The sequence below is a fragment of the Anoplophora glabripennis genome, unplaced genomic scaffold (assembly GCF_000390285.2).
Source record: "Anoplophora glabripennis isolate ALB-LARVAE unplaced genomic scaffold, Agla_2.0 scaffold100, whole genome shotgun sequence".
Taxonomy (NCBI): Eukaryota; Metazoa; Arthropoda; class Insecta; order Coleoptera; family Cerambycidae; genus Anoplophora; species Anoplophora glabripennis.
The window spans coordinates 1223890-1239136 of NW_019416223.1; the positions used below are offsets into that span (position 1 = coordinate 1223890).

General features: G+C 32.6%; 1 protein-coding gene across 1 annotated transcript in view; it reads left to right on the plus strand.

The window, feature by feature from the left end:
• The window catches only part of LOC108907793, a 140277-nt gene extending 127682 nt beyond the window's left edge, over nt 1-12595 (plus strand). Inside the window, exons 14-15 of the mRNA XM_023454480.1 lie at nt 4756-4977; nt 12472-12595. Of these exons, the coding sequence (XP_023310248.1) occupies nt 4756-4977; nt 12472-12595 (346 nt within the window). The remainder of the gene's footprint in view (nt 1-4755; nt 4978-12471) is intronic.
• Nucleotides 12596-15247: the final 2652 nt, after the last annotated feature.

The window sequence follows — 15247 nt, forward strand, 5'->3', positions numbered from 1 at the left end:
AATATACAAGGTTAACAAAATATAATTACTGGTGATATAAATTTCCTGTTATATCGGAAGTTCAACAAATTAATGCAAAAAAATAAGGTGTCCTATTCAAATTTGATAACAACAGTGGACTAGAACCGCTGTTCACATGGGTAGGTAATTAAAACTCGCAGGCTTTTGGCCTCCGAACTGATTGTAGAGTTCGGAAAGCGCGGCTCTGAACAGAATCGTACTCAGCTCACTTTGTCAATTTTCATTTAAACCCTTTGCAAGACTTTGTTCCGGTTGTCCCGCATTTGTATTTTATACGTTCGCATGAACCACTATAAAGTGTAACAATTTATAGATATGCAAACCATTAACACGATAAATAAAAAAAATAAAGTATTTTTATAAAAAACCGTAAGTATTAGATTTTTTCTGATATCTAATTCCCGCGTTATTCTACATAACGCAAAATTTTACCCAAAAACTGAGGAATTTTGCCCATATTGAGGAATATCCTGTTGTAAAGTTGACAACATTAGTTATCACTTAGAGCCTATGAAAAGTCAATTAAAATTATGTTAAACGATTTTTTTAAAAAAACATTGTGAATACAAAAAAAATCGTCCCACGCGATTGATGTGTATAAAATATAAAGCGGATTTTAACAAATATCGCTCGCTAGCTCACCACCCATCTGTTAATTAGTCTGGATCTAGTTGCTGCCTTCTGTGTATGGGGTAGGTCTGATTTTCTAAAAAAATAAATAAATGAAGACGTAGCAGACTCTCCGTACATAAACTGAGACGGCGCGGCTATATTATTTATCGGCTCCATTCCACTTCATGTCCCTTGTCGAGAGCATACGCTTGGCGTACAAATCAGTGAAATCATTTCCACGGAAAGCTACTTCATCTACCGCTGAATGGATGTAGACCGTATCTGTTATTGAATTTTAAGGTAAGATAGCGAAATGGAATCCCGCGAGAAATGAAAACTATTCGGAGGTTTTGAATTGGCGCGGATGCGGATTTCTAATTCTGGTCGCGCGACCGTAAAATATCGGCTAGTCGTCTCCGAATAGGCGATTTTAAAAGCGATACAGTTGAATAATATTTCTACAGTGTACTACTGTGTTTATTCAGTACAAAAAGTTAAAATAAAATATAAAGAGGTATATACAGGGTGATTCAGTCATAATGTCATTAATTTTAAGGGAAGATGGGGAAAAATGAGCAGAATACGAATACGCGATTTAAAAACTATTAAAATGCATATTTACGCTGACTCGCAATGGTTTATAGAAAGTGAATCTTAACCTACCGTAATTAATATTCGGTCATTATCCTAGCTTTTAATACGTTTTTAATCTATAGTGAACGACAACGAATAAACAGTTTTCACTATGTTATATAATTGAATATGAGTTTTTAGTACCTATTTTGTTCAATTCAGTTTGTAGTACGTATACCTAATTGTGTGACTTATAGCTTTTCAAAGAGTAGTATGGTACCTATTTAAAATGATAGTACGACTAAAAAAAACATTCACTCCTCCGTCCATAGTACTTTGTTAATAAAATTGGTATCCGCTGCACTTTGATTTTGAAACCAATTGCAAAATTCAAGACGACTGGGGAAATCAGCTGTTTCGGTTCAACGCTCTAACGTTCTATAGTCCGCCGGTACGTTTCCTGTTGCGAAATCGAGTTTTTTTTTTTTCGATTGTCGTCTTTCGTCTATAGTCCAGGCGGTATCTGTTTCGGGTTGCGTAAAACGCATATGATCGGAGATTTTTGCTTTAACGGCTTCTAAATAACATCAGAAATGATAATTTTTCTATGCAAATAAAAAAAAACGTGGGCTTAATTGTTATTGCAAAAAATTATAAAAAGTAGCAAAAAAATTCATTTTTTTCTTGGATTTCTCGTCGACAACTTAGCAACTATTCATTTTAGACAAAAATGAAAATATGATAATTGAATTTTTTAAGTTGCGAGACATGGATTTAAAACAAAAATCATCGAAATTGGTCCATTAGAAGCCGAGATAAGTGAAATTTTTCCGAGCGAGCGTCGCAGTTTTGAACTCGAGAATTCAGATCGGAGTAGCTCTGTGTTTGCTCCCCCACCACTGATACCTCATTGATTTCACGCGGTCTTAAATATCTTTGAGTGACATTTTAAATGAGACGCCCGTGATTGCAAATTTTGAAAATTTATATCTGGAAAGTACTCGGAATGACAAACTTATTAGTTCAAAAAACAGCCTTATACTCTTATAGTTTTGCTATAAACAAGGGTTAACTTTAACGGGCGCATCATCAGTTTTTTTTAAATACTCGTCTTTCCGAGTATTTTCAAACCATTTTTAAAATTAAAAAAAAAATTGAAAAAAACATTAAATTATTGCAGTTGTTTATAAGCGTGAAAATTGCGAACAATCACCACGGCTCACCTAATCGTCCGATTTGAATTTTTCAGAAGCCATTTTAAAGCTTGAGAGCTCTTCTTTTTGTGGTGAAATTTTCAAGTGTTCAAAGGCTTTAGATTTTTAGAAATTTGATTTTAAAAATTTTTTAATTTAAAAAATATAAAAAATTTAAACAATTATTATGCAAAAACTATCGAACCAAATTGGATGAAATTTGGTGTGATGATTCTATGCACTAAGAAGTTTAACTGGGAAAAGTATGAAGATACTAGGTTTTATTCAAGTGTCTTAAAAAAATTGACAAATAAACTAGCATTTTTTGCAATTTTTTAAATGATTTTTCCGATTTTTGCAATAATAATAATTATTTTTTCGAATTGTAACTAACTCTATCTTGTTCAAAATTTAATTACAAAACTTTTTTTCCTCTTCCATTTTTGTCTAAAATGAATAGTTGCTAAGTTGTCGACAAGAAATCCAAGAAAAAAATGATTTTTTTTGCTATTTTTTTATACTTTTTTGCAATAACAATTAAGCCCACATTTTTTTTTATTTGGATAGAAAAATTATCATTTCTGATGTTATTTAGAAGCCGTTAAAGCAAAAATCTCCGATCATATGCGTTTTACCCAAGTATACCCTTTTTAAAACAGATACCGCCTGGACTACTATTAGACCACGTATTCGGAAATACCTGGTTAAAATTAATGTGCATTCTGACTGAATCACCTTGTATATATTTTTTGGATTGCCCTAGAAACAAAGGTAATAAAATAAAGCTTTCGTGAATTACAGTAACAGACATATATTTTTAAAAGTTATGATGCATTTATATTTAACATAAATTTGACATTTGATTTGACATTTAGTCATGCGTACAGGCCGTTTCAGAAAGAAAGAAAGAAAATAAGCCGATTTTTATTAGACTTCTAATTGGTAAAATAGGATAACAATCGTATTTACTCTAATAACAAGGCGAGTATACGACAAGTGTGACAGACTTGCTTTATATACCTACAACGTGTCCCAAAAGTATGGAAACAGCACAATAACTTTCGAAAAATGCATTTTGAGGGAAAATGATTCAGACAAAAGATTTAGGATTTTTCCCTGGGTATTCAATGGTGACCCTAGATTTCACCTTGACCTTCAAGGTTATTTCAAGGTCAAGTTAATTTTTTCTAATGGGATGCCTTACTTTTGACCCCGGAAATGAAAAGAGCGGAAAATTTTACGTTCAGATATGTCCTTGACCATTTTCCAAGATGGCGGACGCGATTCCAAAAAATTAACCGATTTACGCTAAATTTGATATAGGGGGGTTTTTGGGGCCGCTGACTACGAATCTGAAATCTGTTTTTGAGGAATTTTAGTCCAAGATAGCGGATCCAAGATGGCGGACGCGGTTCCAAAGAATTAACCGATTTACGCCAAATTTAACGTAACGTAACGAGAGTTTCTGTAGATTCACTAGTGACCAAAGTAGTAAGTCTTTAGATTTGTCAAATTTGTACTTGGCTGGTTCGCTCGCCTCGGCGTTCGCTCGCTCGCGTTCGATCATTCTATTTGCTTGGACACCTGCAAATTTCAAATAATACGCTACATCGACACCGCGACGTTGCCGCTATCACGCATATGGAGGATAAGTTAGTCAACGACAGCAGTTTGAAGGAGAATTATTATAAATTATGTATCTTACAAGTACCTAACCGATTTCTACGAGCTATCATACGGTTCCTTAGATATCGGTTTCCTATTTATACAAGTTGCTGTGGAAACTGTTCGTCAATTGTTGCGTATTCTAAGTGGAAAGACCAAAAAATATGCATTTTCATAAGACTTCATACTAAATCGTGAAAAAATATTTTATTAATATCTCGTCTCTTAGGTATCCAAACTAGTCATAATTTTGTTTGAGGATTTTCTTCATATTAATAAGCTTATATTAATTTCTTTATGAATATTTGTTTGTCAATTCCAAATCAGATAAACCTCCTTAAATCTCAAAGGAAAATAATTGCTTTTGGAATATACACTAGTACAAAACTTTGGTTTTTCGTAAGAGAATATTTTATCAGAATCGGAAAAGATATGCATGGTAACTGATCTAAGACAAACATTGTAGTATGTGGTCTAGAATCAGTTTAATTATTATCACAAATGACGATTGCTGTATATAAATAGAGTGAGTTTTTACTGTCACATTTAGTAGCAGGCGTTTGTGAACACAAGTGGCATCATCCTCAGATACATCTTAAAAACCCAACGAAACTTTAACATGTCCGAACTGCCCACTTCCTTTCAATCAAATTCGAGGCACTAGAAACCAGATTCTCATTTCCTGTTCTAGACGAGATGTCCCGCCAAACGGCTTGGGTCTCTTCATGATGAAGCCGGACGAATGCCAATATAGATGTCCCGAGCTGGACGCCTGCATCAACGCCACAGTTTGGTGTGACGGGGTGGAAGATTGTCCCTCTGGTATCGACGAGGCCTTAACGCACTGCTCGTTGCTCCTCCAGCTTCCGCCGATCTACCTATTCTTCGGCGCCTTGGGCGTTATTGTTTCTAGGTAAGTGAAGTTTTTTCAGTTTCAATCGGTTTGCCAACTAACTTTCAGTTACAAAATGACAATATGATATCCTTAACACTCGCAACGTTACAGAGAAATGAAAATTTGATATAGTTTAATTAAAAAGTAAAATCTGTAAAACAGACAAGTCTTTTTACGCAGAGTGCATTATCACATGCAATATTTGACCATTAAAAATAGGAGGAAAATTTTTTATGAACATAGGTGGAAGAATGCCTTCTAAGAGGTCTTAAAGTTGGGCTCCTAAAAGTTAATATTTTATATAGCAATAAAAAACTTAATAAAAAACATAATTTTTTTTTACTGAAATCAAAAATTTTTTTGGTACTTACAACCCCTTGCCAAAAATTAAGGTTTCTATTTTTATATATTTTAAAAATTTATTTTTATACATAATATGTATCCACTAGGGTGGTCCATAAAAAACGAATTTTTTTTTTCGTGCCTCTTGTGAATATATATGTTTATCATGTTTTAGGAGCCCCCTCAAAAAATCAGATCAAAAAAAATTTTTTTAGAGATCGCTCAAGATTTTTAAAAATTTCCAAAATCGTCAAAAATTGAATATTTTTTATTTTTTTTCTCGTTATTTTATCATTTTCTAGGTTGAAAAAAATCTCTATACTGAAAATTTCAAATCGATATTTTAATTTCTAAAGGTCACTCATAGTTATTTTAACTTTCAAGGTAGTGTACCTACGTTTTCGAGCGACCTCTAAAAAATAAAGATCAACGAACTAATAATTTTTTTTTATAAGTGTCGTGATTTATTTCTATTCTTTTGTTCATCAAATTCAATAAAAAAAAATATTAGTTCGTTGATATTTATTTTTAGAGGTCGTCCGAAAACATTTTAGGTACATTACTATTTTTAGAAATTAAAATATCGATTTGAAATTTTCAGAATCGAGATTTTTTCAACCTAGAAAATGATAAAATAACGAGAAAAAAAATTAAATTCGTGACTATTTTAGAAATTTTTTAAAATCTTGGGACCTCTAAAAAATTTTTTTTGAGATGATTTTTTGAGGGGGCTCTTAAAACATGATAAACTAACATATTTTCACAAGAGACCAAAAAAAATATTCGTTTTTTTTGGGCCACCCAATACTCGCAATATTTCGTATTCCATATTCTACAGTTTCCTGGGATCAAAATAAGCAGATTTAACAAACTTACTTCTATCCTAAGCTGCTTTGTTTAGTCAATAGAGCGTATCGAAATGGACAAAAAAATGTCTTTTTGAAATTTGGTATATTAATACTCTCATATAGCTGTCACTTTATGACACAAACGTATACGAAGTAATTATATTAACAGAACTGTAAAAAATACCCCTCCCTTGAACTTATCTGCTCATAATTTTGTCGGGGGTCATGCTACATATTTCTTTTCTGTCTTAAAGATGAAAGATTTGTTAAATATTTGTCCCCTTTGTTTTTTTATTTGTAATAGTTTTGGATTAATTTCTTTTTGAATCATTACTAATGTATTTTCGATAGGGTACATATCAAAATAACACCGAAAAAATTTTATCGAAAAAAAGTCATGGGGGTTGATTATTTTAACCCCTTACAAAGACACTTCAGGGTTCAAAAAAATTTCAAAAAGTGTAGTTTTTTGACAGATAATTACCAAGTTTGGTTTGTTTAGCTTGATATAGATGGAAGATAAAAAAGAAAAACAATTTTATTTTAATTTTTGGAGGGGGCGTAACTTTTCAGAAGTTTTTTCATCGGAAAATCGCCCCTTACATTTTTTCGGTGTTATTTAGATGCACCCTGTATATGGAATATAGAGACACCCTGTACCTACCAGTCTGTATGATGTACATCAACAATGTTATAAGAAAGAATCGTGTCGTGAAAAAAATTGATTTTATAGACAAAACGCGTTACTAAAATAACTGTTATTGCGATAAAGTACAATATTATGAAAGCATCCCTCATTTTGGAAAAAATTAATATAGCCGAAACAATACAGTACTAATTTGCAGTGGCGGAACTGCCCCTTGAGGTTTTTTTTAATAATCATATGATTTTTGAAACATAAAAACGAACCGCAATGGTTGAAAAGTGTAATCTTAAATTTGAATGCCAAACTACTAACAATGACACAGCCACAGCCACACAAAAAAAATCCTGACCCAGAAACTAAAACTACCATACTTTTTGACCTCCTGATTATTTAATCTTCGATTTTATGCCAAAGATAGCCATTTTTCCGCCTAAAACGAGCACCAGATATCGGCAAAATTAAAAATCAATAACATTTTTATTCAGACGTGTGTTTTTCCATGTAAGTATCTTGGTCTAATATAAATGATTAAATATTTTCAAAAATAGAGGACATTAAAATTAAATTTGAATACAATAATATATAGAAAACCATGTTTCTAACCTAAAAATTTGTTCGTTTTTAATTTTGCTGCGATCAAATGGTCGTTTTTAGCGATAAAATATCTTGTTTCGTGTGTTTTTCGCAAATACTCGCCGAAATTAGTATCGTAGAATATTTTTGACATCAAATACATCAAATTCGTATTCAGCGCTCCAAGATACATGAAAAAACACACGTCTGGATAAAAATTTCATTGATTTTTAGTTTTGCCGATATCTGATGCTCATTTTAGGTGGAAAAATGGCTATTTTTGGCATAAAATTGAAGATTAAATAAAAATAACACGATAAAATGAAATTTGGCTTATAGCATTCAATTCAGGAGGTCAGAATACTTAAAATATGGTAGTTTTTGTTTCTGTCAGGACTTTTTTGTGTAGCTGTGTTATTACAGTAAAATACTTTTAAACGGGGTGTTAATGATAAATTTTGCTAAACTTTAATGGCGTATTCTACCGATTGAAATAATCAACGTTTGCCCTATAAAAATTTTTGATAGGACGCTTCCCTACGGAGATACAGGGTGTTAAAAGTGTCAAATAGTATTCGTAAAATTTACTGGTCTTTAGATAATTGGGAAATCAAATAAGAAGATACTTAGGTAAGTATACATACGTTGCTATTTATCATTTTCTATTGATTGCTAAATGTGAAACAATAAATTCAATACCTAATATTTTTAAGATATTTCAAAACATTATACAACGCCACTGTTTTGTGTGTTGCAAAAAGTTTGTTATTTTTCATACAACTAAAAACAGATTTTAATTTAAAAAAATATGGTATTCAATTAATTTAAACTGTAAAATACATTTCTTGTGTTGTTGTATAATATTTTGAAATCTCTCAAAAATATTAGGTATTGAATTTATTGTTACACATTTAGCAATCAATAGAAAATTGGAGGTAAATAGCAACGTAGGTACTTAAGTATCTCCTTATTTGATTTCCCAATTATCTAAAGACCAGTAAATTTTACGAATACTTTACAAGAGTACTTTATTGCCACAAATTGATTGTACATTTTAAAAGCATTTAAAATTATTTAAAAAACCAGTGGCGTACGATTTTTTTTTCAAAAAAGGATCCCTACTTCCCCAATAACTACGCCACTGGAGTGTATTTTGGAATAAGTTATCCATGAAAAAATTGTCCCTGCTAAAAAAATGTCATCGCTCAAATTTTATCACTAAATATTTTTTATCAGTAAAGTTACAGGGAAAATCTTATAAATATTAGAAACTTTTAACACCCTGTATCTCCGTAGGGAAGCGTCCTATCATAAATTATTTTCATCGGTAGAATACGCCATTAAAGTTTGGCTAAACTTATCATTAACACCCTGTATAAAACATTTGTACAGAAAAGTATTTAAAACTTAATAGTCCCCAAGCCGGCGATCTTTTTTCGAACTGATTACAAAAGTCATGAAAACGGTCTGGATCGCTTCGTTTTAACGAGTCTACCACGCTGTAAAATTTTTGGAATATGGGAAGGGCGCTTTTCCGCACTGCGAGTACTTAAACCTGTCGTTCTGGGCGGGTTCTCTTTTGTGATTCTAACACTCAAATTTTTTATTTGAATTAAAAGAAAATGTGTTAAATAAGAAGCAAATTGGGTTGTCCGACAAAATAGAGGGCGCAATTGTCGAGTCCGACATCTCCAACATGTCGCTCTAGCGCGGTATGGTTTTCCGATTATAAAACACCCAATTTTCATTTTAACTTACTAAAAATTGCCTAAAAAACGTAGTCCATACCTTGTCCGACAAATTTTCAGGCGCTTTTTCCCAGTCCGACAACCGAAACATGTCGCTCATCGCAGGTTAGGTTTTCCGATACAAAATTTCGGACACAAATACCAAGTGCTAAAATAGTACTTTCTTTATCAAAATATGACATTGTCCGACAAAAATAGTGGATCATATTGCTAGTCCGACAAAAAGAAACGATTAATTTCATAAACTTAATAAAACGATTATTGTTACATATAATTAGTTTTAAATGTAATGACAGTGAATTGCGACTTGTATTTTTTTTTATTAATAATGTCATAAAAAATAATTGAAAATGAAATGTATAAAAAATTAAATTATTTTAAGAAATATAAGAAAAAGTTAAAAATAAAACATTTCAAATGAAAAAATAAATAAGTAAAACATTATATGACTACCACAGACCACCTAGACTGGCCGTATCTAATTCCAATGCACGGGTACCAGTGAATGCAAAATCCGGGGAAGTGGAGTGTGGAAGGCAATCTGGAGCTCAATTCTTGACGGTGAGAGAATAGAATGCTCCCTGGGGAACATTCCCTCATTTCGCTCTACTACTGTTCTCTCACAAAATTCATACTGTATTCTCGACACAAGGGGATCGAGCCATGAAAGTGAAAAATGAGGAACAATGTTGTCAAATGTACCGACCAATCAGAAAGCAGTAAATAGGCGGTAGAATGAAAACTAGTGATGAGCTAGTCATGAAATAAGTGTGCTACTTATTATTGTTATTTGATTGTCAGTGTCAGGTCCAGTCTAAAAAGGAAAGAAAATGGAAATCAATAAAAAGCCGAAGCTAAATCCAGTAAGTTCCAAACAAAAAGAACTTCTAATATATTATATTGGGAGTAAAAAACGAATGTACACTGGAATGTTAACACCCAGCTACACTAGAGAGACAATGATGGCTAACTGGGAAGAACTTACAAATATTTTAATACTATTTTAGGTAGATCCATTTTATTCTATTATTATTTTATTCGAGTACTGCACAATCCCTCAGGTAAACACAAATTATACGAACATTTCCTCAAAGTTCTCGAAGGATATCACCACAAAACAGTAACTAGAGATATGAATATGACAGACAGATTGCGGAATTCGTAATTTGTGAAACATGTCAAAAAATATAGGGTTAGGTTTAATGATCCCTGCCTATTCCCCCGAAAATATCAGTAGAAGAAATAGTGAACAATTCTTCTATCATTACTCAATAGAACACCATTCAAGAATACCGATTAATGTGTTTTAGTAGAGACACGCCCCCTTTCTCTCGTTCCTTCTACTCCCTATAATTCAAGAATAAAGTCCCTGATCGCGCGCATCTTTAAGCAGATCCGGATTAAGTAATATTTTTATTACATATTAAACATTATATTGCATCTTATGACAAATATTCAATTCTAAGTTAGTAATTCAGAAAATAGTATATTTTAGTGTCATATTAAATAAAACTACAAAATAATTTAAATATATTTATTGTCCTCTAAATAACATTAATTTGACTTCATGATTTATTCGTACATCGATATACTTTTCACATTCAGCCCTTACAAGTTCTATTAAATGATTACAATTGTTAGGCAAATTATCAAATTGATGTTCATGCAAATTTTCAAATATGTTCACATTCAGAAAGTTTTTTAATACATGATAAACAATTTTAATTTTCTATAGCCTAGGTGTTCTGCTTTCATCATTATTAAAAACTTTTATTAATTTTTCTGTTTCTTGGCATATTACTACGACATCTCGAGATGGATACGTCAAACAACCACGATCTTTAATAAAAATTGACTGTACGAATACTGTGTATTTGACATTAAACTCTTTACACAGTCTTCACATTTTATTGGCTTTATTAGAGAACTTGTTATTATTATTACGAAACCGCTAATATATACTATAATGTACTTGCTAATGTCCAGTCCTGTTTTTTAATAGCCTTCGCCCATCTTCGTTTTATGTCAACATTCCTTGGGAATCTGTAAAAATTTTAATATTAGGTTTGAAAAATCGAAGCGTACTTAATTATATTTTTTGTCACAAAACTCACATTTTGCCAATTCTCATTTTCCAGGGTGCTGAACATGAATCTGAAATTAGTTTTGTTTGCGATTTTTTCAATTGAAAAAAATATTTAATTAATTATCAGCTATCTCGAAATGACGGGAATTGGTAAAATTGCATAAAAATTTGACTCGCATAATAGTATATTACGTAATAAGTGTTGTAAAAAGCATTTTACGCACGAATGGAAAAGTTACACCACGTATTACGTACTATACTTTACCTACGACCGATACTTTAAATACTTAAAAACACACCGTCTGCGATCAATGCAAGATTCCTATTATGTCGTACGGTAAAAAAATCACACAGCTTGGTAAAAAAATCGTACAGTTTTCCTAGCAACCGCCTAGCAACGGTCAATACAAACAGTATTGTATTGACCGTTGCTAGGCGGTTGCTAGGAAAACTGTGCGATTTTTTTACCGTACGTAATAAGAATCTTACATTGATCGCAGACGGTGTGTTTTTAAGTATTTACAGTAGTGGTCGTAGGTAAAGTAAATAATTACTAAAAATATTTTACACTAATTAATTCATTATTTTATAATAAAAATATCACGTTAATTACTACACTATGTGGGCGAACAAAATTATAAAGCTAACCCTGGAAACTTGTGTCGTCAACCGAAAAATGGCGTACATATTTACCTTTTATATATTCTTTTTTTTACTTACCTAAAGAAGGAAACTTTTCGCCTCTCTTCACCAACTCGATCACTTGTATTTATACAATGTTTTACAATACACTTGTCTATGATAAAACGTCTAATTATCGAAATCACAGCGATGCGTACACGTCAAGTGCTAGGATACGACTGAGCGCTGGGCTCCAAATCAGGCATTAGATTTTATTCATTTGCGTCGTTTTTTTTTGTCGGACAAGTATTGTTTTTTAATTATTATTTTATTCTAAAGCCAAAAATATAAAATTTATCACTTTTGTAATCGGAAAACCTAACCTGCGATGAGCGAGGAATATAAAATTTGAGTGTTGTAATCACAAAAGAGAACCCGCCCAGAACGACAGGTTTAAGTACTCGCATTGCGGAAAAGCGCCCTTCCCATATTCTAAAAATTTTACAGCGTGGTAGACTCGTTAAAATGAAGCGATCCAGACCGGTTTCATGACTTTTGTAATCAGTTCGAAAAAAGGTCGCCGGCTTGGGGACTATAACCAGTATTGCATATTCTATTCACCCCTCACATCACCTGTCGATTTTTCAGCTTTACGACAGTCGTCATCCTGTGGAAGACCTGCCGGAGGAGGCCTCGGTCCATCCTCCAGACGAGGTTAAAGAGCCTGTCTTCCGACACCGCCATCGTCGACGAGAAGGGCGTCATCTGCTGACACAGCGACAATTCTGTGCGGTACGTTGAGGTCGATAGGGTCACAACAGTGTGACGCTCGACTCCATCGCGACGCGCAGAATTGGCGGCCAACGACGGATTTTTTATATATATTTCGTATTTTTTAGACTTGGACCAAATAACTAATATTAATAAGCGAATTTCTTAGAGTTGTGATTCGATTTAGGGACACTCGTTAGAAGGTTTTCAGAGTTAGTGCTTTTTATAGGTGATTAGTTGACGGATATTCGCGAAATTGCATTTTGATGACGGTGGATTTCAATATTAACGTCAAAAATTTTTATACACTCAGCAGAAAACTTAAAGGAGCAGAAAAATTTCCAAATTTTTTTAGTGATTTTCAATAGACCGTATCTTCGTGGATAATCCAGCTGATCACGGTTCCGAGGTCAATTTTGCAAAATTCAAGATGGCGGATCCAAGATGGCCGACAAATTATCAAAAAATAACATTCGTGTCAAAGGGTCTCACCGGGTTTCCACGTGAAATCTGCACTGGGGTGTTTTTTAACAGTGGTGCCTTCAGTGTGTTGCTTGTTGATAGAAATAACTTTTGACCAATTATCAGAGCTCTATCTTTGCTCATTTTTAAAAATGGGGTTGCAACCCTTAACTTCAAAATCATTTTCCTATAACACTATGATAGATAGTTACATAGATCTGCGATGGGTGGATCATATTCAAAATAATCATTTTATGTTGCTAGGTACAGTATTGTGAACTGATACTTGTTAGAACTTAAGAATATACCACGACAGTGATGTGTGAGATCTTTGTGAAGTTGCAATATTTGTGTAAGTTTTAACTGACGTATTACACTTACAGATGTTATATAAAAATATATCGGTATCCGATTCTGTCATAGTCTGAAAATTAAATCTTTATAGTATGCCTGTAGACTCACAATGGTACGAATATTGTATCCCAATGTCACCTTGGAACAAATGGAACAAAATCAATTGCGCGTGCGCAAGCTAACAGCTGATCCAGTCAAGCAGAGGTTAAGTTCTACATTGTTCATGGGTGAATGATTCGTTTCTATATTTTAAAAATAATTATAAATAAATATTAAATATGTGACCGAAGATTTTATTGTATGTTGAAAATTAAAAAAATCATTATTGTGAAGACTGGTTAAAATATTCGACATTACATATATGTACTTTTCACATCAATTGAAGCTATAATAAGGCTAGAGAGTATAATATTCAGTTAGATATAATGTTGGAAAATCCCACAAATTTTTTTTTATTTCGATTACAGTTAATACATTTATTTTGTATACCGCTATTGTCTTCCATTTTACAATAATATAAAGGCTTTAACAAAATAAAAAATATGCAAAATTATATCCAACCGAATATTATACTCTCTAGCCTTATTATAGCTTCAATTGATGTGAAAAGTACATATATGTAATGTCGAATATTTTAACCAGTCTTCACAATAATGATTTTTTTAATTTTCAACATACAATAAAATCTTCGGTCACATATTTAATATTTATTTATAATTATTTTTAAAATATAGAAACGAATCATTCACCCATGAACAATGTAGAACTTAACCTCTGCTTGACTGGATCAGCTGTTAGCTTGCGCACGCGCAATTGATTTTGTTCCATTTGTTCCAAGGTGACATTGGGATACAATATTCGTACCATTGTGAGTCTACAGGCATACTATAAAGATTTAATTTTCAGACTAATTATGACAAAATCGGATACCGATATCTTTTTATATAACATCTGTAAGTGTAATACGTCAGTTAAAACTTACACAAATATTGCAACTTCACAAAGATCTCACACATCACTGTCGTGGTATATTCTAAAGTTCTAACAAGTATCAGTTCACAATACTGTACCTAGCAACATAAAATGATTATTTTGAATATGATCCACCCATCGCAGATCTATGTAACTGCTATGCATTGTAGCTTAAGACTCACTGATTATACGTGATTCTTTTGGTTGGTGTATCTCGAGAAATAACCACAAAAAACCACCCTTCATTTTTTCCATTTTTTTTTCTCACTGTTTATATAGTTGAAAAACTATGAAAAAAATATGTAATATAATTCTTATCAGTAGCTTTCATATGCCGTTGGATTTATTCAAATATCTATCATAGTTTTATAGAAAAATGATTTTGAAGTTAAGGGTTGCAACCCCATTTTTTTTTAAATGAGCAAAGATAGAGCTCTGATAATTGGTCAAAAGTTATTTCTATCAACAAGCAACACACTGAAGACACCATTGTTAAAAAACACGCCAGTGCAGATTTCACGTGGAAACCCGGTGAGACCCTTTGGTATACGGGGGTTTTCGGGGTCGCTGATCACGAATCCGAGGTCAATTTTGCAAAATTCAAGATGGCGGATCCAAAGTGGCCGACCAAATTAAAAAAAATATAACACATTCGCGTCAAATTTGCTATACGAATTTTGTAAATCTGATCTAGGATTTGTAATCAGTGACCCCGGAAACCCCCGTATACCAAATTTGGCGCGAATGTATTATTTTTTGAAAATTTGGTCGGCAGTAGATATGCTATGGGCGTATCACGCCAAAATCCCATGTATTTTCTTATGAAGGTTCATATTAGCAGTTTTTGACGAATTTTACCCCCACT